Source organism: Xiphophorus hellerii, chromosome 11 (genome assembly GCF_003331165.1).
Source record: "Xiphophorus hellerii strain 12219 chromosome 11, Xiphophorus_hellerii-4.1, whole genome shotgun sequence".
NCBI classification, from domain to species: Eukaryota; Metazoa; Chordata; class Actinopteri; order Cyprinodontiformes; family Poeciliidae; genus Xiphophorus; species Xiphophorus hellerii.
Window position 1 is genome coordinate 298832 of NC_045682.1, and position 26497 is coordinate 325328.

The following is a 26497-nucleotide window of genomic DNA, read 5'->3' on the forward strand; positions in this document are numbered from 1 at the left end:
ACATTCAGTTATGGTCTTTCAATCAGTTACAGAGAGTAATCTGAAAAAAAAAACCAAACAACGGAGTTGTGTAATAAATGCAAGTCTCAAGAATTGGTTTTGAAGTCTGGAGCTATCTTACTGTTATACTGTTGTATTTCTGGCCAGTCTGTCGTTCTTTACTCCTGTCCAGTTGGTGGCGGTATATTTAGGTAAAAGTTGATTAAGTCAACCGCTATGTTACTGAGAGAAACAGAAGGGAAGAAATAATAATGATCAGATTAAGAGTAGGTCATACCTATTTAATCACAATTCATTTGTGATAGAGATCTATCTATCTATCTATCTATCTAGATAGATAGATAGATAGATAGATAGATAGATAGATAGATAGATAGATAGATAGATAGATAGATAGATAGATAGATCATCACGAACCATACTCCTTACCAGTAAGTGGCGGTAATGCTACTAACAGTTTGTTGCCAACCGCCAGTAAAACCAACAAGAAGAAGAAGACGTCACCTGCTAATAAACACTAGAAGAAGAGTAGGCGGACTCCGCTTCGCTTCCTTTCAAGGTTATGGTGATAGAACTCTGTTTCTGTGGGCTTAGAGACAGTAGATTTGGATTGATATCATTGCAGGGAATCAATATGAAAGCAAAACTTAATAGAAAAGCGGCGCATGGTGGATAAAATGTTAATAACTCTGTGCTATGTCTATATGTGGGTCCGTTTTCACAAGTGTTACTCGGTGCTGATCCGCAACAGTCTGTCCAGGCTGAGAAGCAGGAAGAACAGCCTCTGTCTCAGCTTCTGTTCCGGCTCCAGCTCGGTCTCTGCGCCCCCCACAGCACCGCCCCCAGGACTCCACACAGCCGCTCCACATTTCCAGCAGCCGTTTCCTCCCGAGGACAATGTTTTCCTCCAGCTCGGAGACAAGGCCGTCTATGTCACGGAGGCTCAGGTTAGACATGTGAGCTTAGCTGGAGCACAGGTCGCTTTCTGCCTACTTCATGTTCTTGCGAGGGGGAGGAAACGCGCAATAATCTTCTGCTTTCCTGGAGAACACAGCAGGTGGAGAAAGTAAAGTGTGTTTTCCAGAGGAGTATGGGTCACAAGATTAGCCCAGAAACATTCAGTACTTCAAAATTTAAACTTATAAGTTTACCAAACGTTTTACAGAGCAAATCAATGTTTTCTTAATGCTCAGGTTATTTGGTAATCGTCAGTTAAAGGCTTACAGATTGTGCTGAAATTAGCTCCGAAAAATCCAAGCGCATTATTTGCATTGATTATTGGTATTTGTTTTTATATTTCTGTGAACACTGATGGCTCAGTGACCATGAAAAACCCCGAGTCACTTCAGACATATTTGTTGCTTTATATACATAAAAAACTGCTGGAATGCTTGTTTTCAGAGTTTTCTGCTTTTTATCTGTAATTAGATGTTCACATACACCACATTCAGATCTGTCTTCTACACGTTTCATATAGATATTAATGTCTTGATTATTTGCTTAAACCCCTGTCACTCTGCGTACACGATAATCATGCTTGCTCAGAGGCCATGAATTTGATTGTGAGGTTAATTAGTCACAAGTCTAAGTGGTAGTGTGTGTGTGTGGGCTTGCATGTTTGTTTGTTCTGGGCCCACACTTGCATGTTATTACAAAAACCTATTGTGGAAATGACTAGAGAAAAGTAGAAGTAATTATGGTGAATTTTGCTTTATTTTGTTAGAAGCAGAGAATAGGAAAATACCACAGGCACCTTTTCTTCACTGTTTTAATACTATTTTAGGCTTTTGACTTCAGTTAAATCCTAAACATTGATGGAGTGGTTATTGTTTCATCTTTACAAAAAAAGATCACTTATGAAGAATAATTGTTCCATCGTAGCATGCATTCATAATCCAATTTTTATCATTTGGACTTAACTTTAAAAACTTTTCCATTTTGTAATCTGATTCAAAGGCTATTAGACTGTTACATATACCTTAAGAAGACTTAAATCAGTCCACTATGAACCATCCAGCTAGCTGTGTAGAGAGGCTAGCTGGATGGACAAGTTGATACAGCTGCCATGTAAAACACATTAATACTGCACTTGAAATTTAGTTGACATTTATAAATGTAATAAATGTATTTATTTTTAACACCTTGTTGTCACAAGCTACAGTGTCTTTACAAAGCTATTCACATTTGAGGGTTTTTTTTCAAAACCCCTATTCATTTTTATTCCTCTTCTGTTGGGAGCCACTTTGTTGTTGGTATGTAAACATTAATACATTGTAGGTTGTACTTGTAACATCACAAACTCTGATGATTTAACGGATGTGAGCCAAAATTCTGGAATAATCCTCTTTATTCCTTCCTGTGATGTTCCTCCAGGCGTGTGATGACCTCAGCCAATGGACTGTTCTTGGATCCTCTTTAATTGATGCTCAACGAATAGATAATATTTCATTCATAATAGAAGCTGCAGAGAACCAAGTGGGATATCCTCCTGCAACAAATAAGCAAGTAAGCGCCACATCTTTCAAATTTAAAAGTTACATGATAAGAACATGTGGATAAATAGGTTACCTGAAAAATGAATTCAAAGGGTTAAGAAACAAAGTCAAAATGATGAGGGAAAAAAAATAAAAAAAATCATCTACTACCAAAAGAACAATAAAATGCAAAGATAATGAGATTTTATTAAATAAGAAAGGATGCTACTCTGCCCGGCTTTCTAACCAATATGGCCAGACAGATTTGCAAAAGCAAAGGAGGTGGATTAGCAGTGCTTGCCAATAACTGATGATGGCCCCCAGGACAGGTTATTGTGGAATATTCTCTCTGCTTTCCCAAAATTCAGCTGTTAACATGTTATGACAGTTGTGAGACTGTCGTAGTCTTCAGTCAGAGGCCTCTTCAGATTTGCTGCAAGATTGACTGCTACTAGAGATCTTTCCAGTCTACAGCATCACCAACTGCTTGAAGATTCTTTGATGATATGAGTTATAACATTTAATTTCCCCTTTGGGATAAATAAGCCGGGAGGGAGAAGAGGAGAAGAGGAGACGGCACAAACCAGCGGTACCGGCGATTATTGTGGGGAACGTGAGGTCTTTGGGGAATAAGACGGACGAACTCATGGCGCTGGTTAGGACCCAGAAGGAGTACAGGGAGTGCAGTATCTTCTGCTTCACGGAAACCTGGCTGCACTCGCTTATTCCGGACTACAGCGTGGAGGTCCCTGGATTTTCCTTGGTGCGGGGGGACAGGGACTTTTCCAAGAGTCGGAAGAAGAAGGGCGGCGGGATTGCACTTTATGTGAGAGAGCGGTGGTGTAATCCAGGTCATGTTAACGTGAAGGAACAGATTTGTAGCCCGGACATTGAACTTCTGGCTGTGGGAATGCGGCCGTATTATTTACCGAGGGAGTTTACATCCGCCATTTTGATCGCTGTTTACATTCCCCCATCAGCTGATGCAGCGGTGGCCTGTGACGTCATCAGCTCTACCACAGCCAAACTCCAGACTCAACACCTGGACGCCTTCATGGTCATCACAGGTGACTTTAACCATGCCTCATTGGACAAAACTCTACACAACTTCCAGCAGTATGTTGACTGTCCCACCAGGGAAAACAAAATGCTGGATCTCCTGTATGCTAATGCCAAAGATGCATACAGCGCCACAGCCCTGCCCCCCCTTGGCAGGTCGGACCACATCTTGGTAAGGATGACTCCCAAGTATGTCCCTCTAGTGAGTAGGCAGCCTGTGCGCATCAGGGCGGTGAGGAGGTGGACACAGGAGGCAGCTGAGGCACTGCAGGGCTGCTTTGGGTCGACAGACTGGGATGTGCTCTGTGGGCCTCATGGGGAGGACATCGACAACATGCCTGACTGCATCACGGAATACATCAGATTCTGTGAGGACACTGTCATGCCAGCCCGGACCGTGCGCTGCTTCTCCAACAACCTGAAGGCACTTCTAAACAAAAAGAAGATGGCTTTCAGGTCTGGAGATAAGGAGGAGCAGAGGAGAGTTCAGCGTGAACTCAGAGAGACACGGAGGACATGCAAGGACAACTACAGGAGGAAGCTTGAGTCCAAACTCGAGCAGAACAGTGTGAGAGATGTGTGGAAAGGAATGAAGCACATCACTGGGATGAAGGGGAAGGACACACAGACATCTGGGAGCCTGGATAGAGCAAACCAGTTCAACCAGTTTTTCAACAGGTTTAGCTCACCTCCTGCTACTCCCCTACCACCACCATCCCCCCACACATCCACACTGCCCCAAGTTGTTCAAACCACCTACCGGCATTCTCCTGCACACCACCTCTCCTTCAGCCCCCCATCCCCCTTCCCCCCTCCTCCCCCATCTCCACTACAGACAACAACACCTACCCCCAGCTAACGGTGACTACAGGCCAGGTTAAGAGACAGTTGGAGCGATTACACCAGGGGAAGGCTGCAGGACCTGATGGCATTACACCACGGATCCTGAAGACCTGCTCCGGCCAGCTGTCCCCTGTACTGGCACACATGTACAACCTGAGCTTGAGGCTGGAGAGAGTCCCGCTGCGGTGGAAGACATCACATGTGGTTCCTGTTCCCAAGAAGCCAAGGCCATCCGACCCAGAGGACTACAGACCAGTTGCTCTCACATCTCATGTGATGAAGGTCATGGAGAGACTGGTCCTGGCCCAGCTGAGGCCTAGGGTGAGGACGTTTCTAGACCCCCTGCAATTTGCCTACCAGCCCCACTTAGGAGTTGATGATGCCGTCATCTTCCTGCTGCAACGAGCACTTTCGCACCTGGATGGTGGAGGAGACACTGTGAGAATCACATTCTTTGATTTCTCCAGTGCCTTCAACACCATCCAGCCTCTGCTACTGGGTGAGAAGCTGCGGAGGATGGGTGTCAACGACTCAGTGATCTCCTGGGTTACTGACTACTTGACAGGCAGGCCACAGTTTGTCCATCTGGGCAGTGTCCTGTCTGATGTGGTGGTCAGTGACGTAGGAGCTCCACAGGGAACTGTGCTTTCTCCCTTTCTCTTCACCCTGTACACCACTGATTTCCAGTACAACTCTGAGTCATGTCACCTACAGAAGTTTTCTGATGACTCAGCGGTTGTCGGGTGTATAGGGGATGGAGGGGAGGGGAGTACAGGACACTGGTGGACGGCTTTGTTGAGTGGTCTGAGCAGAATCACCTGAGGCTCAACATTAGTAAGACCAGAGAGATGGTGATTGACTTCAGAAGGAAGAAGACATCTTCACGGCCACTGAAGATCAAAGGGGAAGTGGTGGAGGAGGTGGAGGATTACAAATACCTGGGAGTTGTAATCGGCAACAGACTGGACTGGGCATCTAACACTGACGCTGTGTGCAAGAAGGGGATGAGCAGACTCTATTTTTTAAGGAAGCTGAGATCCTTCAAAGTGTGCAGCAAGATGTTGGAGAAATTTTATCACAATGTTGTTGCCGGTGCCATCTTCTTTGCTGCTGTGTGTTGGGGAAGCAGCATCAGAGCCAGCGACTCTAATAGACTGGACAAAATCATCAGGAAAGCTGGCTCTGTACTGGGACTAAGGCTGGAGTCCCTGGAAACTGTGGTGGAGAGGAGGACACTGAAGAAGGTTCTGTCTATTATGGACAATAAACAGCACCCTCTCCACCACATAGTGGACAGACAGCGGAGCACCTTCTCACATAGGCTGCTCCAGCTCCGCTGTCGTAGGGACAGATACAGGAAATCCTTCCTGCCACATGCCATCTCACTGTACAATAAAAGCTAAATCATTGTTCTGCACTAATCAGTCCGATTTTGCACAACTGCACTGTGGCACACTTACTGTACACATATTTACAGATACATATCTGCATTTTTTTTTATCTTTGCAAGGACTGCTCTAAGTTGCTTTTTATATTAACAGCATTTCATATTTTTACAATTTATAGCATTTTATATTTTATTTTTTATTTTTATTTTATCTACAACTACTACTCAGTGGTAGTTGTTATTGTGTCTTGTCTCTATGCTGTAACTGCGAAGTAATTTCCCTGCTGGGATGAATAAAGTACTTCTATTCTATTCTAATAAAGTATTTATGATTTGATTTAAATTGTAGATTTTTGTGTTGGAAAACAATTCAATTAGATGTTATTGTGTATGAAGGAGTAATAGGAGTAATTCATGTTTTTTTTCTTTTTTTTTTTATGCAGGTGCTGAAGTGGTCTGACTACTGTTTCCCCCTGGCCTTCAGCCCGGGCCAGCCATTCAGGGCGGTGGCACAGACTAGTCTAGATAACTTCAGCCGTCTTGGGGTCGCTTTTATTGAAGATCGCCTTCAACTGGACAGTGGACTGGTGCCTTCAAAGATAGTCCGTATGTTGCCCTTCACTGCATTTTGTCATTGGCCACTAGTTGCAGAAGAGAATTACCACATGAAAAAATAAGCTGTTACGAGTGTTGTCTGTGCAACATGTGCAATACTTGATTGGCTTACTGGTGGGAATGTTCAAGGTAGGTCAGTAATCATAGTTTTTATCAGGTGTATTGGGGATATTAATTGTTAACGTGGTGTGAAAAATAACTAGTTTTCACTTACTCAGCTTGTCAGCCCCAACTTACCTTTATGAGTATGAAGATGTTTATTCTATAAAATCTAGCTTGGTTGTTTATGACCTGCAAATTTTGGTTGTTTTATGACCAGTAAAAATGTCACATGTCAAAGTGTTTCCCATTAGTCTGGCAGAAGGAAGCTGAACTTATGCTTCAATGTTTGGTTCAGAATGTTACAGCTTTGGGACAACCATAATGCTGCTTAGACTAGCACACTAAACCCAACTTAGATTAAAGATTGAGGCGCAACTAAACTCCTTACTGAAAATTCACATTAAGGTGAGAGTTGGGATGTTTTAAAGTAAGATTTTCTTGAACGCTTATGACCTGCCAGTAACTTAGTAACCAGCAGTACTAAGTTACTGCAGTAAGTCAATATACAGATTGATTGACTCAACCAGAGAAAGTATTGTTTAATCCCGTTTTTTAACAATAACATTCTAGTTTATAAATCCTTGTCAGTCAAACACTTTTATTAGGCATATGCCAATGAGGGTATCGTGTATTGATTGTTTTAGACTGTACCCTCTGGGGTCACCATATCACATCAGGGTTGTGTGTTGGATGTTGCTCAACTTGCTATAAACTGAGTAAGGTTGTGCTCGGCTTGTCTATTCAGTCGTAGTTGTACCTTCATTACATCACAAGATGTCGCTGGTGTTTGACCCAGTTACTACAAATGTAAACAGCAACACTCTGCATTTATAGGACTCTGTGAGAAATATTTTACTATTAAAGCCTTTGTGTACACAGAATGAAAGCTTTATGTAGTAGTGGTTCATCAGTAGTTCATGTTTTAAAATCATTTAAGTGGTTTTATCATGTCAGTGGCATTTTAATGCAGTGGGTTCAGATTTTTATCGGTAATGACACTAACTCACATTGATTTTGTTTGTAAATGACCACAGAGTTTTGTGTCAGTAGCATTCTCATTTTATCCTGATCTTGGCTTAAAGAATCGTCTGCCTGAAGGGCTGTTATTTTACTGACTTGTTCAACATCTTGTTGGCTGGAAAGCTAATTTCTGTTTGCTGATCCTTAGGCGGTTAAAAAGAAAACAAGTGAAAAAGACTTTCACACATTTTTTTACTCACTTTTTTTGTATTTCTGCTGAAAGAACCTAAATATTGTTTTAGGAAGCATCCATGTTTGAAATCTAACCTGATGATAAAAAGAAAATATATTTTCTGTCATACCTTTAAATGTCCCCATGTTAATTTATTCTATTGAATATCAATATGTCATATGACTGACTATGATTGATGGATTTTGGCTTTTTTTATGTAGCTGTTTTGCTCCAAGACAGCACTTTCAGTAAGGTGTTGGAACTGCAGTGTCTTGAGAGGCCACAGCCTGTGGGGGCGCTCTTACTTTCGTCCACTACTCCTGAGGAGGGCCTTTGCGAGTCAATCTCTCAGCTGTTGCCTGCTGACCAGCAGAACCTGCACTTCCGTAAAGGTAGTCTCCTGTTACCCCCTGAGGCAAAGAAGAGGCTGCAGGAACGGCGGGGATCAGAACCTCTGCCCAACTCTCAAACTGTTCATTTGGAATCCCATCATCACCACATGGAGGGCTATGGACACCACCTTCATCTCTCCAGCTGCCATGAATGTTTAGAGCTGGAGAACAGCACCATCCTTTCTGTCAAATATGCCTCGGCTGAGAACATTCCAGATCTACCTGATGACACCTCTGTGGGGGTGGATAGTGTGGATGGGTGTCTGGCTGAACTAGAACATGATTCTTTGGGGTTTTTTGGAAAAGCACCAAACATTCTTGTGTACACAGGTGGATGTGAGGAACGTTTCCAAGCAATTTATCAGCTTTTGTTAGACTGCATAAATGTGGAAAACAACACTATTTATCCCCTCCTGCAAGAACAAGCGCTAAGTGACCCATGGCTGGACAACACCAGGCTTCTGGTTTTGGCAGAAGAGGAATCATTGACTGCTGAGCTTCAGACCCGCTTTCTTACTTACTTAAGTAAGGGTGGGAAGGTGCTAGGGCTGGGCTCCGCTTTGTGCCCGGCAGGTCTCCATCTGGAAGTTAAGGAAGAACAATGCCTCCAGTGTAGGAAGTTGATCTTCACCAGAGAAGACAGCACAGAGCTGGAAGCAACCATTCTGGCAAGTGGAAAGGTCTACATTCGGGATCCTCAGGGAGGAGGGGAAGTGGAGCTCTGGGGGGAGCTGAGAAGTGACGTCGCCAACCAGAGAGAAATGGTTATTGTCAGGCTAACCCATGGAGCTGACGGTGGGGAAGCTGTCTTCTGTCAGGTAAAGATATTATACATAAGGAGTGCAAATGTTAATGGTACAAATTTTAACATCAGGACAACAGTTACATGTTTTCAGGTTTTATGCTGCTGGGTTGGAACCAGGTTGGAAGTGGACCTTCAAAATGCAAAATGTTTCAAAATGTAAAAGACAAGCTCCCAAAGCTCCTGTTCACAATCCCCGTCCGACACTTTTAGGAGAATCACATTCATTCTAAAGGTGTTTAAGATGGATGGGAGTGGATATTTACAAGCCAGGCGGGGATTGTGAAGTGCAGCGTTGTTCTGTTAAACAACCCACTCTTTGCTAAATAGGAGACAATCCTCAGTCTAGAAGGATATTGCTGCTAGGTGTCCATGTCCTCAGCAGAATTAAATTAAAATAATGGTTTTGCTGCATCCAATTTAGCTTTACTTTGCATCTCAAAAACAGAAAACAATTTTACATTTTGCATTTGCATTTGACTTTTTAAAACTACAGAGTTAAACTTTTGATCAGCTGCTTGCTCCTGTGTTTTTTTGTTTTTTGTCATTTTACATTTTGAAGTTTAAGTTACAAGCAAGCTGGTTATGATTCACCAGTGAACCTGATTCGGTAACTTCTCTGGTGCTAAGGTTTTGATCAGGAGAGTTTTTGATTTGCTAAGATGCCTGTAATTGTAAAGGTTTGTTAGGTGTTGTATCTCAGATCATCTGCTCTTATTTTTGCTACCCTTCAGGTACTGTAGCAGTAGGTAAAGAATTCTAGTAATAACTGGTACAATGATCATAGAGCCACACAAATCAGACCAAAACACACAAATATCAGACAGTAGGGAAGTTACTTTAAATGTATGCTCCATACCATAAACACATCTTCAGAAAGCCTTCCTTTTATTCCTACAAAAGTGTGACATAGAGCTGTTAGTACAAATTTAGTGAAACATTCCTGCTTTACTTTGACTGATTTTGTTTGCATCTGATAAACTAGGAGAAAATTCATTGTGCATTTGCGAGTTTATTGCATTTTATTGAAATACAACTTGAATGCTCTTTTCAATTGTCAAGACGTTGACAATTTTACCCATTATGTAGCCGTAATTTCCAACAAATATGACCAGAAATTTATTTATTTTTACTTTATTATTCAGTCTGGATCATGTGGCAAGGGTTCACATACAGGAAATCAGCCCTGGCTGGAGTTTGGTGCATTTATGTCTATGCTGTTCAAGATAATAATGTATATTTTAAGCAAATAAAATAAATCACATAAAATGAAATAATTAAAGCAGACTAAGGAGGCAATCATCCTGGAAGGAAGGGTTCTAAACCCAGATGGAGGAAAAAAATATCACACCAGCTGTTTCAGGGTCACTAAGACATCAAGGGAACTAAATGTGTCAATTTTTCCAAACTCTCAATATTAACTCTCTTCTGAATTTTTTGATTTTGCAGCCCTATTTTCTACTTGATCTGTTGGACTGACTGTTAAAAGATCATTTTAATCGTGATATGTGTATGTATGTTTCTTTAGGTTCATTTTGACATTGCATCCTACTCAAAGAAAATGGATTCAAAAGATTTCGATGAGCTGAAGGTCAGCAATGCACTGCGATATGAAATTTTGACAGAAGTCCTTAATTCCTTGGGAGTCAGCTGTGAACCAAGCCAGACTCCTGCCCCAAGTCCTGTCTATCTGCTGGCCACCTCCCAGGTATGTGACAAGTGAAAATTTTCCTCACTGTGAAAAAGTGTCCCACATCATTATACTATGGTACTTGAATTTTTGCCAGCAAAGGAACTAAGCTTGGGATTCAGAGTTTTTCTGGCTTCTATGTTCGAGTCCATGTGCATTCAGAATGTGAGCAGTTATGTTTATGGACACTGTGAACAGGAGTGTTTCAAATGCAGATCATACTGTAATTGGAAGATTGTTAAAAAATCTAAAAGAATTAAAAAATCAGAGAAGATAATTACTTTTGCTACATTTTATTACATTACTATATTTTTGTTCTCCTCCATTCCCATCTTCAAGTATAACTAGTGGTTAATTTATTCTTCTGATATTTTTCATAGTACACAGATGGAAACAATCTGACTCACTAAGTCCATGCAAAAATCTGAGCAAATCTGCAGAGGAGTGACAGCAGGCCTGTCTACAGAAGGCTTGTATAAACATGAGAGGGCAGTGAGCTAAAGTGTCATCAGCCATTTTAAACATACATTTCCTTCCTGTTCAGTTTAGATAATTGGTCTTAGCTCCTTCTAGTTTTTTTTTTTCCCTTTTTTTAACCTTTAAACTGAATATTGTGGATATCATTGAATGCAAATGATTTATGGGCAATACCCTGAAGTTTTCTCTCTATTAAAATTATTCCTCTAAATAATTTATCTCCACAAACTCTGCTTATATTGCTCCTTCCTACTTAACCGCCACTATCTAACTAAACCTAGACACATTCACATTCCACTCAGGATGCCAAGGAAAGTTTTCTGAAGTTCCTGGACACATGGGCGGATGAAGATGCTATTGTTCGATTCTCCAAAGCCTCCTTCAGGGTAGGGCCTGAACCACATGAAGGTCCCTCGGACTTTCTGTCCTTGGTCACAGAATCCCAAGAGATGACCCAATTTGTTATGGAGACTTACTGCAAAAATCTGAAGACCAACCATCTGGGAAACACCCTGCTCTACACTGAGGTTACCACTTCTACCATGAACCTGCTGGAAGGGTAACATCAATTTTACAATGCTTTTTAACACCTGAAATGTCTGTTCAGACCAGGATCTGTTGTTTCATAAAGGCAGTGATTTTAATTTATTGAGTAAAATTCTTTCAAAGCTACGGTTTATTAACTGATCAGAGCCAGACTGCAGTAAACCATTGAGTCTGAAAAGAAGATCATTAAGGCTCAGCTTTCCCTTCATTGGGACTTGTGCAGTTCTGGGGTCAGGGAAAGCACACTTAACCACTCTGCAGACCCCAGAGCATGGTATGACTTAAGTCGGTGCAGCTTTTAATGATAAATATGAATACATTTTCTAACAGTTTGCTGTGAGTGAGGGCCCAAACAAAGCTGTCAGCTGATCTCCTGGTAATCATTACTGACTTGAAATTGAGAATTTTATTTTATTTTATTTCATTTCAGACAATGAGAGAAAATAATATTTTTATATATAAATAAATCTAAATGTCTGTTTTCAGAGGTGCTTCAGCATTTGATACACAAAGCAAATACATTTAATAATATGGCAGCAAAACCTTACTCCATAAGTTCAGCAGGTGTGAGCAGTTTGCATGGTTTTTTTCCCATCATATCGCAGATGTTTTTACTACATAGTCTTATTATGACTTCAGGTATCAAATATTTTACAAATTAAGTACTATTGTAAATAATCCATCGATTTATTTATTTTTTCTTCTTGATTATTCAATTATAGGTGTTTGAGGAAAAATACAAAGATGACATCAACACGCTCAATTGCACAGATTAATATTAGGGATTTACAATATTAGGAAAATAAGCAATATGTGACAGTGAGGGTATAGTTTCTTAATGCCCTTGTAAAGCATTTTTAATGCATTAAAAGATCTGAAAACATGATGTCATATTCAATAAAACAGTATACTATTAAACTGTTAATCTATTTCAGTAGCTCAGTTCACCAAGTCATTATATAGATTAATTACACACAGACTGATATTTTAAAGTCTTTATTTCTGTTAACTATAATTATTTTCTGCTTACATATAATGCAACCCAATACGTACGTATATAAGCTTATAATATTTTGTCAAACCAATTTAAAAGCACATTTTTTTAAAACAAAAATGTGGTTTTAATAAAATATATGTTTCATACTTTCTTAAAGGATTTTATTTCAAGAAGGTACTTTTAATCTGATAAGAGAAACTTATTGGATGGTATATTCTAATTCATTGAATTTCAATATTACTGCAGTCCAGAATGTTGATTATGTTGATCAACTTGTGTTTAGAAATCAGGGCTACACAATGAATTGTGTAGCCTAATTCACAGACAGTTGATGTTTGAAAGGGACCTTTATGTTTTTAGAATGGTGCTGATGTTTTTCACTTTACCAGACTTACTGATCATGTATAATGACACACCCTTTCCTCCCTCTGTTGTTTTTCCCTTTAACTGTGTATGTTCTTTCATACACTGCTAAAGGGATAGGCAGGCTGGAACTAATTTATTGCCTCAGTGACCTTTCCACAGCAAATGGACGTTGCTTCTAGCCTCCTTTGTTTGCATCCACACACGTGCGTAGGGGTGGTGTCTTGAGTGGGTCAGTTGGGCTGCAGGTGGCATCAATTAAAACTGTCAGAAAGTTTGAAAAATGGGCTCTGGAGCGGCATTGAGTTGATTGGAACAGACATAGTTGTCATTAAGGTTATAGGGAAACTAAAGCTGGGTGAATGAGTACAGCAAATAACCCCAGATCTGCTGCTGCAGTTTGATTTCACTGACAAGGCTACAGATTCCAGATGCCCCTCTCAAGCAACCCTTGATCAGTGTTGTATAGTAACGAAGTAAAAATACTTCACTACTTTACTTAAGTATATTTTGGAGTACTTCATACTTTCCTGGAGTATGAAAATTTTTGATGACTTTCACTTTTACTTCACTATATTTCCGAACTTAATTGCGTACTTTTACTCCGATACATTTTCAATGTGTGGTTTAGTTACTCGTTACAAAAAAGCGAGAGAGAGAAACGCAAGTGTTTTGACCCCACCTACTGATTAGCAAGTAGGCTACCGAACAAAGTCCGTAGCCTGCTTGCCTGGGCTTGTTCATCACCACCAATAGGATACTTCTTCTTCTTCTTCTTTTCTATTATGGCGGATCACAAGCAACTTTAAGGTGCATACCGCCACCTACTGTACATGAGTGTGTAGAAGCATTACTTCATATCTATTAAATTCTACTTTTTAATTTTGTATTCTTAAGATAAATAAACAATGCTTTCCTTAATTTGTGAATATCTGTTATGTTTCCTTCATTTCCTAATATACCTTTAAGATTCCATTCATGCCCCATATTTCTAACTATTCTCTTTAATTCTTCCCTTTCGAGTTCATTTGACTTACAGTTCATCAATATGTGTTCTACATTTTCTTTCTCTCCACATCTCTCACATTTATCATTATTTTTCCTCCCTATTTTATAAAGCATGTCATTTAAGTAGGTATGACCTACTCTTAATCTACTAATTATTATTTCTTCTCTTCTGTTTCGTTCATTAATGCTTCGAATTCAAACTGACTTTTGTACTTCATATAATCTTCTTCCTTTCTTATCTTCATTCCACATTTTTTGCCATTTCTTGATTTCTTTACTTTTAATTAGGATACACCTGTTTCGCTTCTCCCATTAAACACAAAGCAAGTCTCGCAATCAGTAGCAGTCACATGGAAATTCTATCTTACAAAAACTCCCCGTCCAACTTGAAGAAACACATCGAGGTAACTTCTTATGAAATGGTTATAATCCTCCTGTTTCAGTAACTATAGCTTGGTCACTAGGCACTACTGTATTGTGAAACGTTGACCATAAATGAACTTTGTTTGGCATTGTTTCAGTTCCACACGTGGTGTATTTAGCTTAGGCCTAATGTTGACTGTAGCAGGCTACCTAGACTCCTCTGTTCAAGGGGGGACAGAAGCCATAGCGATAGCAATTTAGACTAAATTTAACGAATATAGGAAAGGCATGCAAGTTCAAAACCAGGTTTACAGATGCCAATAAGTTGCATTTCCCTCCCAATTCTTTTTTTCTTTTGCATAATGACCAGTTGTGTGCACCACCTACTGACTGTAGCATTGACTGATTCACTGATTTGTGAAGTAGAGTAATCGTAACAGCTCTTTTTCTTCATGTTGGCCGCATTTTCTGTACTATTTATTTTTCTCATTTTCAGCACTGACCTTACTTGAAGGGAAAACTTAAGGCTTACAAAAACTTTGTATTTTCTGTCCTGGAGGGTATACTAAGAAGCTGGTTCAGTTGTAAAGCAGGTTAAGTTAACCTTGTGCTATAGGTAAAGCACCTAATTTTCTTAACTAAATGATGCCTGCAGGTATATCTATTAGCAGGTTTAATTTTGCCTGCACTTGGTTGGGTACATTATTTTAAGTGTATTTGACAAGTTTACCAAAATATAAAAAATGTCATTCAAACTGCATTTGCTTTGTTTTACTTTTTACTTGTACTTTTCATTACATTACTTGAGTACATCCATTTTTACAGTAATTTCCATACTTAAGTACAAGAAGTTTCAAATACTTTAAGACTTTTACTCAAGTAACATTTCAGTCAGTGACTTCGACTTTTACCAAAGTCATATTTTGGAGAGGTACTTGTACTTTTACTTGACTCTGAGATTTCAGTACTTTATACAACACTGCCCTTGATTAATGTTATTATTAAGAATCTCTGTTTCATGTCTTCCAGTATTTGCATTGATGTATTGATAATACTGGATATTTTCAGGCAAGCCCTCTTTTTTGGCACATATACAGTTTTGAAAAGAGCTAAGCTGGACTCACAATGTCAAATTGAGCTAAATGTAGCATTTAGCCAGTAGTGTTGTTCGAATAAATATTTAGGTAAAGACTAAATGAACAACCTGTAGAAAACCTTTTAAAAATGAAACTCCTTATATAGAGGCTGGCAATTTTTCAGATGGCTGTAAAATATATTGCATGACTGTGTTGTCCAACAAGAAATATAAAGTTTTGAATGGTGACTTCTTCCATCATGGCACTGCATTATAGGAAATTATTAAACCTTCAGATAAAAATACTCCTGCTCACATGGTGCATTGTGTCTTTGTTTAAGAAGAGGAGTAAACCACAAGACATTTAATAAAGATTAAATTAAAAATCAAACAGCTGCAGCTGATCCAGAATGCTGCTGCTCGCGTTCTCACTAAAACCAGGAAGATAGAGCACATAACACCAGTTTTAAAGTCCCTACACTGGCTCCCTGTAGCTCAAATAGACTTTAAAATAGTGTTGTTAGTTTACAAATCACTGAACGGCTTAGCACCACAATACATTAAAGATCTGCTGTTGTTGTATCAACCTTCCAGACCTCTCAGGTCTTCCGGTTCTGGTCTGCTCTGCATCCCCAGAACCAGAACCAAACGAGGAGAAGCAGCTTTCAGCATCTATGCACCACAAATTTGGAACAAACTTCCAGAAAACTGTAAAACAGCTGAAACACTGACTTCTTTTAAATCTCAACTAAAAACCCACCTGTTTAGAATTGTATTTGAAATGTAATTAATTGCAAATTTATTGATGGAACTTGACTTAATGCTGTGTTTTGATTATTGATTCTATATTCCATTGTGTTTCTGTGTTTGTAATGATATAAAGCACTTTGAAATGCCTTGCTGCTGAAATGTGCTATACAAATAAAATTTGATTGATTGATTGATTGATTAAATTGACACTATGTATCTGGGAAAAAACAGTACTGGCTTTATCATCTAGAATTGGTTAAGACTTTAGAGAGATGATGCATGCAGCTACAAAATATCCCTTAACTCTTGACCACAACATCTATTGCACAACATTACTTTGCCATCTAAAAGGCTCTTCACTGTTACATGAAGAATGTTTAAGCCAATGATGTCATTGGACCAAAAATTCTGTTGATTTTCTTTGAAAAGGTGAGACTTGTTCAAAAAAAATGGAGATAGTTTTCTAGCAGCAAACATTTTAGCCAAAGCTGTATAACCTTAATGTCCACACAGTAGTTTTATTTTACTAGTTGAGTTTAGTGTCACAAACATCAGGTAGAACATAAGTGTTTTTCATAGCAATGACTTGACTTTGGTAAATGTGTCTCACTAGTAAACTGAAAGTTCACAGTAACATGAGTGTTTAATTCATCTGTCATATAAAACCTTTGAACCCTCATTCTTGATTAGGGATGCAAACAATTAATCGACTTATTATTAGTTGCCTAGTAATGGTTTATTAGATTAAAATTGCTTCTAATGGATTAACTAATAACATCCGCTTAGACCTTCTATCATCGTTGTAGATTGGTTGCCATCCAGCAGACACTCTTTAGGGGAGGTTTTCTCTAGTGGGGTTCTCACTTATGTTTGTTGACGTCCCAAAGTCTTAGGAATGCCTTGTAACCCTTTCCAAACAGATAGATGTCTATTACTATTACTAATTTTATCTGTTACTAATTTTTCTTTCAATTTTGACATTTTTAAGATGATATGTGACTTTTTAAATTCTGTCATCAGAGAGCTTTTTTTGAGAAGCCTTGTTATATCTGCAGATGAGATGATTGTATTGTGATAGAATGAGTTGTACTGATTTGACTCCATTTTAGACGAAATATAAAACATGCAGGACCCGTATTCTCAAAGAATCCTAAGACTAAATCCAGCTCCTAATCATGTCATTATAGGAAAAATCTTAAGAATTTATGGAATTCTACAAGAATTTTACATAAATAAGATAAGTTATGTGTATTGTTCAGGGCCTTCAAGAAAAAGCTTTAACGTGCATCTCTTAGATTACAGATGTAATGGTATTTGTATGAAAGCATCAACAAAAGTTGATGCTTTTATAGAATTAGCATGTTTAATGTCTTTCTGCACTGACATTTTTGGTGCACTTCATTGAGCTCAACCTCTGCCCCAATGGTCTCTGCACAATAAAGATTACATTAGTAATAAGTACATAGTGGTAATGTGTTGGTTGATTTGGCCTATTTATCTCATTAAGGTTCTGTGACGATGGACACCTTTTAGACAATGAGCAGGTTATTTCTACAATGCTCACAAATTGACATGAGCATCTTTAGGCCGTTATCGAGACAAAAATACTGTTAAAATAAGTGTAATAAGTAAGTATTACACTTCAACAGACCATCTGATTGGTCAATTAGCACCAGAGCTCCTAGCTTTTTTAGCATTTTTTTAACATTAAGAAGCTTGACATGCCAACCAGCTAGTTGTAGCTTCAGCATGTCTCTAATTGGCAGCTTACTTTATATACTTTATAACAAATATGTGGTTTTATGGTGATTATGCCTTGTCTTTATAAAGTGTTTCTATTAATATGCTTTGTTTTTTTATTTGTGATATGGATTGAAAACTAAAGTTATGTAGTTGTTGAAAACATTTAAAATATTTTCTGCAATAAATAGATGCTGCTGGTACTGAGTTGAAGTAGAAATATTTATTTAGCAGAGAGAGCACTTGGCACATCCACAAAGTATAATGATTCTTTTCCTGCTCTGCTAAATTTGATCCTTATGCCTGGAGCAACACTTGCACTGCTGACTTCTACTCAAACTGCTAAGAAATCAATGAGGCCCCTTTTACAAATCTGTTTTGTATGTGATCTACACAAAAACTGATCGACATTTTTTAGGCAGGATTGCTTATTTTGAGAACACATCTTGTGTTTAAAAGCTATGTTTTCTATCAACATAACTTTTAAACAGTTTAATCGTGAAACAGAAAGGTTTTGTTTTAACACAAAATGTTTGTTTTTTTCTTTGTTTGTGTTGTTTTCTTAAAGGTTTCTATAAAGAATTTTGATTCCTTAACTGTAGCAACTTGTGTAGCATCTTTGGTCAATCAGCTCTGGCCATCTTGGAGCTTTGCTTAAAGGGGTCTTGCTTTCTATGGAAGGTCACCTCTAGGCTGTCTAGTGGTCTCTACTGGCACTGGCCTTCGACTGAATGTCTTTGGTGGTCCCCTCACTTGGACTCCTGAACTAAATTGTAAGCAATTAAACAAAATTCTAGAAGATTAAAGATTGGCCAGTAGGAGAATCTCATGGTAAAAGGCCACAATATTAACCCCAAGATAACGTAATTAACTTGTCTTTATTGAACACAAAAAGACCAAATATTTCCATTGTTCCTGCTAAAATAATTTTATTACAGAGACGGTATTATTGTTAATTAAAAGCACCTAGATTAGACTTTTTGCAATCAGCTGTTTCATTTAACCATAAGAATAGATTACCATTAGTGTTTTTCTTTTAAAGATTCTTAGAAAAAGCAGGAATTTGGGGGCAAAATTTGGGTACAATTTGAGCTGAGTCGTTGCTGTTTATGCATAAAAAGTGGGCCAAAATAATTTCAACAACAAAAATCTTTCAATCTGCACAATACCCAGAATCAGAATGAAAATATTTTTTAAAAAAGCGTTTTCTTTTCAGAAGATGTTTTATGCAAAACCTTTATGCAGCTTTTTACCTGCTGTGAAAATGTGTGGCAGCCACTCAAATTTTCTCTGTGGAAAATAACAAATTACAAAGCACCAGAACTCACCATAATACACTGACATTTGACTCTGTGCAGTGTTGTTTAATTTGAGCATCAAACTCAAATGTTTTTCATGATTTTAATCTTATTGTTTAAACTTCAACAATGAAACTGAACCACATTTATTCCCATACAATAAAGTAACACACAAAATAAATAAATATAACAAAACTAAAATGAGGGGGAAATCGCCATTGGATGTAAACAGTACATTTCCTCTGTTTTTGTCACATGTAGACATAAATGCGATCAGTCTGTGTACAGAAAATGCATGTAAATATTTCATTCTCACTGAAAAAGAAAATGGGGTGGGATCAGTAGATTAACTCTAAATAGGTCAGAATTGATTCCTAAGGTGGAGAAAACGTAGAGAATCACACGTGTCCATAATAGCTGCACAAAGGAATCCCTCAGTCATTCCAGCTTTGGGCATGTGTCTTTATGAATAGAAGGCATCTGCATTCTGTAAATGTGCAACTTATATGTGAAAAAAACTCCCGTTTAGCCAGTTAAACTATGCTTTTCAAGTTGGAGTTCCACCATTCAGTTTGAATTACATGTACCTTTTTATTTGGTGTGATAAAAAACTTTGAGGCACACATTGCATTTCAGTGGGTGATATTGCATTATATGCATGCAAGGTATATTCGTATATCCAAAAGAACTGAAGGCCATTTATCAGTAGTGGTAGTGGAGCAGCCATCGCCCACAGATCACTTCCATTAGAAAATTCTAATTTTAGCTGTTCCTAAGTAAAAAGGATTATTTTATTTAATCACATTTGTGGATTAGATTGTTCTTTATTGATCTGAATAATCAATGTAAATGTGCTTATGAAAAGAAATCTTGTTTTAAGGTATTTTCTGATGGAAAAAGCAATCATCTTAAATTGAAAGTTAGACCTTTTAATGGCAGTGTCCGAAATGTGGAAGCAGTTGCTAGAGAATCAACTCCTTGCTGCATTTAAACCGAGCTTAAACTCGCTAAAATCCCACAGATATAACGATTCTAAAGAAGAGCTATTTTAAACCCTCAGACTAATTTCTGCTTTCACTTTTTCATCTTCCTTCCTCCTGCAGCTGTGTTCAGCTTACCACCCCACCCCCACAACCCTTGCAGGCCACGCCACCTTCAATTCAAACAACACTTCTGTGTCAAAACACTTTATTTCCTCTTGTGAATATATACCATTGACATATGCTTTTTTGCTTCCAATGGACTGTTGGCTAATCTTACTGCATATAGTATAGATAATGTCATGGCATTTTAATGAATTATTTGACCTGCAGTTAAGTATAATGATAACTTCTTACCCTCTACTCTAAATTTATTGGTCTATATATGTTCCAAATACAGACACAAAGATTAACATTTCCTGTTTTCTGAAGTTTTGTCATAGAAAGGTCATCTAATCAAAAGACCAGATGACGCCTATAGAGTATAAACTCTATAGGCGTCATCTGGTCTTTTGATTAGACTTATCTGCGGAGTGAGCTTTACTTGGACCAGTCTTAAACTGATCAACCAACCTAATCATCATAATGACCTAAAAGGCTATGGCTCTCTTGGTCTTTGCTCACCAATAGATTGTATTTGCCTTAATCCCATTTGGAAATGTGAGATTGTACTAACCTTTTTTCTTTAATTTGATAAGCTCTGCACATTAGTGAGGTTAAATCTACAGTTCAGATCAGCCTCTTGTGTATTTTTTGGGCATTGGTGACAATTCTTCAGTAGCTACAAAGCAACTACTCACCTTCATTGTATGTTTATTATTATACAAATCAAAATTAAAAATAGTGTTAAGTTTTGTTATAATAGAAATTCAATTTCCAACATGCCTTCAAAATAAAGCAAAACAAAAGAAGCACAAATGGTTAATTGAAGGTGTCATGAAATCAGATGTCCTAATAACCACAACTATTCACTGGTTTCTCACAGGATGGTGCAGCACTTACCTAAGAACACTGGTTTGATAGCAGTAGCTGCTCGACAAACACAAGGAAGAGGTTAGTGCTAAACATGCAAATACATCTTTTACACGTAGTGTTTTGAAATACGTTTATTTTCTTGCTTTTTCAGGCCGAGGCAGAAATGCTTGGCTCAGCCCACTAGGCTGTGCAATGTTCACAGTTGGGGTCCAAGTTGAGCTGAACTCCAAGCTTGGTCAAAGAATTCCTTTCCTGCAACATTTGGCTGCTTTAGCCATCGTGGAAGCTGTTCGCACACTTCCTGGATATCAGGTATAAGTTCAGCCCATCTCTTCTAACACTTACATTAATGGATTGCTGTACAGCGTGAAGTTCTGTTTGACTGTGGTACTTCTGCAAACCACAATGAGCTAAAAAAAATGGTTTTTTACATGAATAACATAATGCGTAGCATGGTAACAGCAATAGTCACACTTTGACTTTATTTAAAAAGGGACAATGTACACCAAATGACTTAACTATTTAACATGAGCAGACCACTTGCACGTCAAGATGAGAATAGAAAGCTTAAGAACATTTAAGAGTCGAAATAAGTAATAATCAATAAAATACACAAAGGAAAACTTAATCCAACAATATCATCACATACAGACATATGATATTATACAAGGTATGTTCAAGCTATGTCGTAAGGCAAAAAGCTGAATTGAGACAATTTTGATGGCAAAAATAACAGTGGGGCACAATTTAATGAAGTTATCAAATTAATCAAAGATTTTATAATAAATTAATCATAGTTGATCATATTTTATCTAATGTTAATATTTGACACAATAAAGTTTCCTAATTCTAATAAATTTTGCACAATGACGGAATCAGCAAATAAGCACAATTTCTAGCTCAGTTCAGTGGAAACTGTAATGTTACTTTACTTCCATGGCTTGCCTTCATCCAGCTGTACAATGGCAAATGCAGTTACATTCAAAATGTCATGGCTTGTAAGTGGACAGTTTAAAACTTCATATTGATACTAAATCATGCAACAGTGCTGGGTGAAAAACTAGTGGTAAATAGTAAATTGCCTGTATTTGCATAACCCTTTACATGGTTTCCCCCAGAAAACTTGCTAAGCCCAGTGGTCAGGGCGCCGAGGCTGTCCACCGTGTTTTTCTATTAGAAGATGTTAAGTAGACAGGAAATGTAAAAATATTACTGGGTAATTATATGTTACGGGAAAACATCGCCAGTAAAACAATAGTTAAACCCACAACAACAACAAATCAAAAAAATGCAATTAAAATGAATATCAATTATTTGCACTTTTGTTTAATCCAAATTAAGTCAGCAGCTCCATCAGGGGCCCATAAATGCTAATATTTTTACACAGACCACAGATACATAAATGTAGCATTTATTTATTGAGATTATCAATGCTGATAAATTTGATTTAATGGTTTCAGAATACATCAACTAAAATATTTTAAATCGTTTAACATTTATATATAAGATTTTAAGGAGCTAGCAAGTTTACTTTGTAAAAGTTCAAAGAACAATATTCATAGTTAAATTGTTTTGTTACCATAGCTACAGTCTGATGCTATGAGTTTAATCTTTGAGTTTGAGCTCTTATCCTAACCCATGGAATTGATCTTATCCGTATATCAACTGAATTGTTGATGTTCTCCTTCATTAAACACATTATTATAGTAATAGAGTAGGTTAGCCAGGAAATTGACTTAAAACATCATTTAAACTGGCAACTTGATTTTTTTTTGTATGTTTTTGTTTTGTTGGGTACTCTTTTATTAACTTTAACCATGTTTTAATATTCATCAGGAAATAGATGTGAGAGTGAAGTGGCCCAATGATATCTACTACAGTAACCTGATGAAGCTTGGAGGAGTTCTGGTAACATCGACTTTTGTAGGATCAACTTTTCATCTGCTTATAGGTAACAACCCAGGGCCATTAGCAACATTGTCTATGGCTATTGTAACACACAGACATCATAACAAACTACTTCCCTCCTCTCCTTTTTTCCCCTTTTTCCTCTTTAACATTTTGCCTCTAGGATGTGGCTTTAATGTGACAAACAGCAACCCCACAGTATGCATTAATGACCTGATCCAGCAGTACAACACACAGAACGGCTGCAGCCTGGAGCCCCTCAGCTGCTCTCAGTTCATCGCTCTCACTCTGAACTGCCTCCAAACTCTCATCACCAGTTTCCAGCAAAGAGGCCCAGACGCTGTTCTGCCTACTTACTATAAAAGATGGCTTCACAGGTGTGTGCTGCAAACTACTGCCTCTACTGCTTTATTCTCAGTATTCCTTACTGAGAAAAATTAGATAGCCATCATACATGAGCTGCTTCCCAAAACTTCTTTCCGATGAACCGTACTATTTTGCCTGGAACATCTCCAAGCAAAACCCCAGCTCCTTTCAATGTTTAAAAATTTATGGAGGGGGAGAGAGGAGAGAAAGATGTGCAAGTGTGAGCATAGTTCTAGAAACTCCTCTGATGCAGATATTATCAAGCAGAACAAGATATGACCTTTTCAGACACACTCTAGACCACAGGTGTCAAACTCCTGTCCTCAAGGGCCGCTGTCCTGCAACTTTTAGATGTGTCTCTGCTGCACCACACCTGAATAGAATAATTAGGTCATTAGCAAGGCTGGGACAACTGATCTACACAAGGAGGAGGTAATTAAATCATTTCATTCCAGCGTTTTGTACCTGTGGCACATCTAAACACTGCAGGACAGCGGCCCTCGAGGACTGGAGTTTGACATCCCTGCTCTAGACGTATGTAAAAAAATCTGATAATCTTTCTGAAGAAAAAAGATTATCAGATTTGGTTTGTGCCGGAAGCAATACTGTCAAACAATAACATTTATTTAAATCCACTTCACTCTACACAGGATTATTAGCAGTAGCTCATTTATTGGCAACAAAAGAACAAATATGATAGACTTCAGTGTTCCCAGTTAATAAAATAGATATTAAACCATATCATACTTCTGAAATCTACTGGTTGCAGTAAGGTGTATCTTTTGTATTGACTCACCTTAAAACAGTTGATCAAGTGCTGTTTCCTGTGTTCTTGTTGAAATCAATCAGTGTTGAAATGTTATTGATCCTGCATTTTTAAGTAAAACTGATTACTTTGAAAACATGAAATTCAGACATAGTTTGATTAGGATTTTGGAACCTGAAAAGAACATGCTGGCCTTAAACTGTCTTTGCTTTGGCCACAGTGGGACTCAGGTCCGTCTGTGGAGTGAGGAAGGACCAGAAGCGCAGGTGGTTGGTCTGGATGACAACGGCTTTCTCCAAGTGTGCAGTAAAGAGGAAGGAATGGTCTCTGTGGAGCCTGATGGAAACTCGTTTGACATGTTGAAGAACCTTGTGGTCATGAAGCAGCACTAGGATAAGCTGCTTTTATTCCTAATAACTTTCTACTCACTGAATCAACACCATCATTCAGTGTGAAAGAGGTTTGGTCGAGTAATATTTGGAAGCCAACAGGTTTTTTTTAGACATCTGACAAAATCCATATATGCTCCAGTTATATAATGAATTTGCTAAACCTTATTACATTTTCTTCCTGTTTGGAAGGACTACTTTGTAAACTGTTTTTGTTTTTAAAGTGACCAAAAATAGTTGGACCATAACGTGAACTTTTTATGGATAGTTGTGGTGGTTTATTTTTGTTTTTTAGTATTTCATCAGCTGAAACCTGCAGAAAGAAATTGGCTTCAACTGACACTGAACAAAAGCATTTCAAAAAGTTGGATTTTGAGCAACCTAAAAATACTGGAAGTGTTTGAGAACCACAAACACTTCCAGGTTTTGGGGAAGGAGGATGGGTCGTCAAATTGGATGTAATTTTGTGAGAAGTGAAAATTCTGCCTGCACTTTTTGTGCAATGTAGCATCCTGTAAGAGACGCAATAAAAACAATCTCGGTTTCTGATCCAATCACATATTCCCTGAAATGAAACAGAGTGAATGGTTGCTAAAAATACTTTTATTTTACACAAAAACTGTTGCTACTCCTTAAAGTATGCTGACTTACATTTACAGGAACAAGCAGCTTTATACAGCACTCTCTACAATTACAGGCACCACTGGTAAAGTTTTGAAAGAAAGGTTAAAATGAAATGTTGTTTACGGTGCCTTGTTGATCCTTGTTCTGATCTCTATTATTACTCTTTCTGTAGAAAAGAACTTCAGCTAAGCTGCTCCTCTCTTACAGTCACTGCCTGCATTATGATTATCAGCACACGTCTGTGCATGAGTTTTCCATTTCCATTTTTTTAAAACAAAAGTGAGCACTTTCCTTCCTCGTCATGGGAACATGAAGTAATGGATTACTTATTAAAACATTTGAGATATTTAGATCAACTTACAAAAAGTAAAGAATACCTACAAAAATGTCACATTTATATCTTTAAAAACTATGCCACTAATTGTGGGGATTTTGTTAAAATGGTTATTTCTAAATACTTTTCCCTTTGAACAAAATAAAGACAATTAAATGACATGTTTATTTGGGGTCCCAGTCATTTATTGGAACTGTGTATTGTCTGGGTCACTGTTGTGTTTCAAATTTTTAATTTTACCAGGTAAAACCAACAAATGTAGCCAGTCTGTTATTTTGCAGTAAATTCTGGAAGAAGAAGCCTCCTTCTCTGAAATGGGTTAATTCTCGTCTGTTACTGTTGCACAGTAACAATAAATAATGCAGCATGTGCTGTGATGACCAAAAGCTAAATAAAGTTTTTTTAGACAATTGTGTGTCCTAAATTTTCTTTTAGGAGAACTTCTAGACACATACCTGATCTCAGCAGTTTTCACAGCTCTCAATAGAAAACAGCATCAGATATTTAACCCCAGATGTTTTAGTCATTTGAGAAAACAGGATAGCCATTTTTGACCACTGACCCCTGATGGGCGTACTTAAAACCCAGTCTTCCAATTTAAAGCAAATCCTTTTATCACTCACCCAATCAGGTCTATGGACGTTTTGGCAGCAGTTTTTGAACAGAATTTACTGTCATCTCCTTTTTGCTTACATGAAAAGGAAGAGCTCAACAGAAGAAAGGGGAATATTATTAGAGTAATAGTAAAATATGCTACTTGTTGTTTTGTTTTTTAACAGTTTTGGCTTTAGTTGCAGTCATAAATTGTCCTTTGCTTCTTACACTTAAAGACCCTGAAGAATTGCACTGACATGGTGGCAGAATCAACATGAAACCTTCATGTTGATTCTTTTTTCCTCCATGTCCGGATGTGTCCGTGCTCTTCATAGTTTCTGGGTCTTTAATAGTGTTTGACTATTGTAGAAAATAATCTCAATAAAAC

General features: G+C 38.1%; 1 protein-coding gene across 1 annotated transcript; it reads left to right on the forward strand.

The window, feature by feature from the left end:
- Window positions 1-501: 501 nt before the first annotated feature.
- Window positions 502-25925, forward strand: hlcs (holocarboxylase synthetase (biotin-(proprionyl-CoA-carboxylase (ATP-hydrolysing)) ligase)). The gene is made up of 11 exons (XM_032575669.1): window positions 502-947; window positions 2374-2505; window positions 6207-6369; window positions 7894-8882; window positions 10395-10574; window positions 11336-11592; window positions 21139-21206; window positions 21280-21440; window positions 22965-23079; window positions 23200-23413; window positions 24389-25925. Exons 1-11 carry the CDS (start codon window positions 666-668, stop codon window positions 24558-24560), a joined length of 2733 nt encoding a protein of 910 aa, XP_032431560.1. The 5' UTR covers window positions 502-665; the 3' UTR covers window positions 24561-25925.
- Window positions 25926-26497: the final 572 nt, after the last annotated feature.

Bases quoted from the DNA above. Each gene is read 5' to 3' on its own strand.
- hlcs (XM_032575669.1), top strand. From the start codon at position 666: ATGGTGGATAAAATGTTAATAACTCTGTGCTATGTCTATATGTGGGTC. The intron at 21,207-21,279 runs GTTAGTGCTAAA...TTGCTTTTTCAG, and splicing joins TCGACAAACACAAGGAAGAG to GCCGAGGCAGAAATGCTTGG. The intron at 21,441-22,964 runs GTATAAGTTCAG...AATATTCATCAG, and splicing joins GCACACTTCCTGGATATCAG to GAAATAGATGTGAGAGTGAA.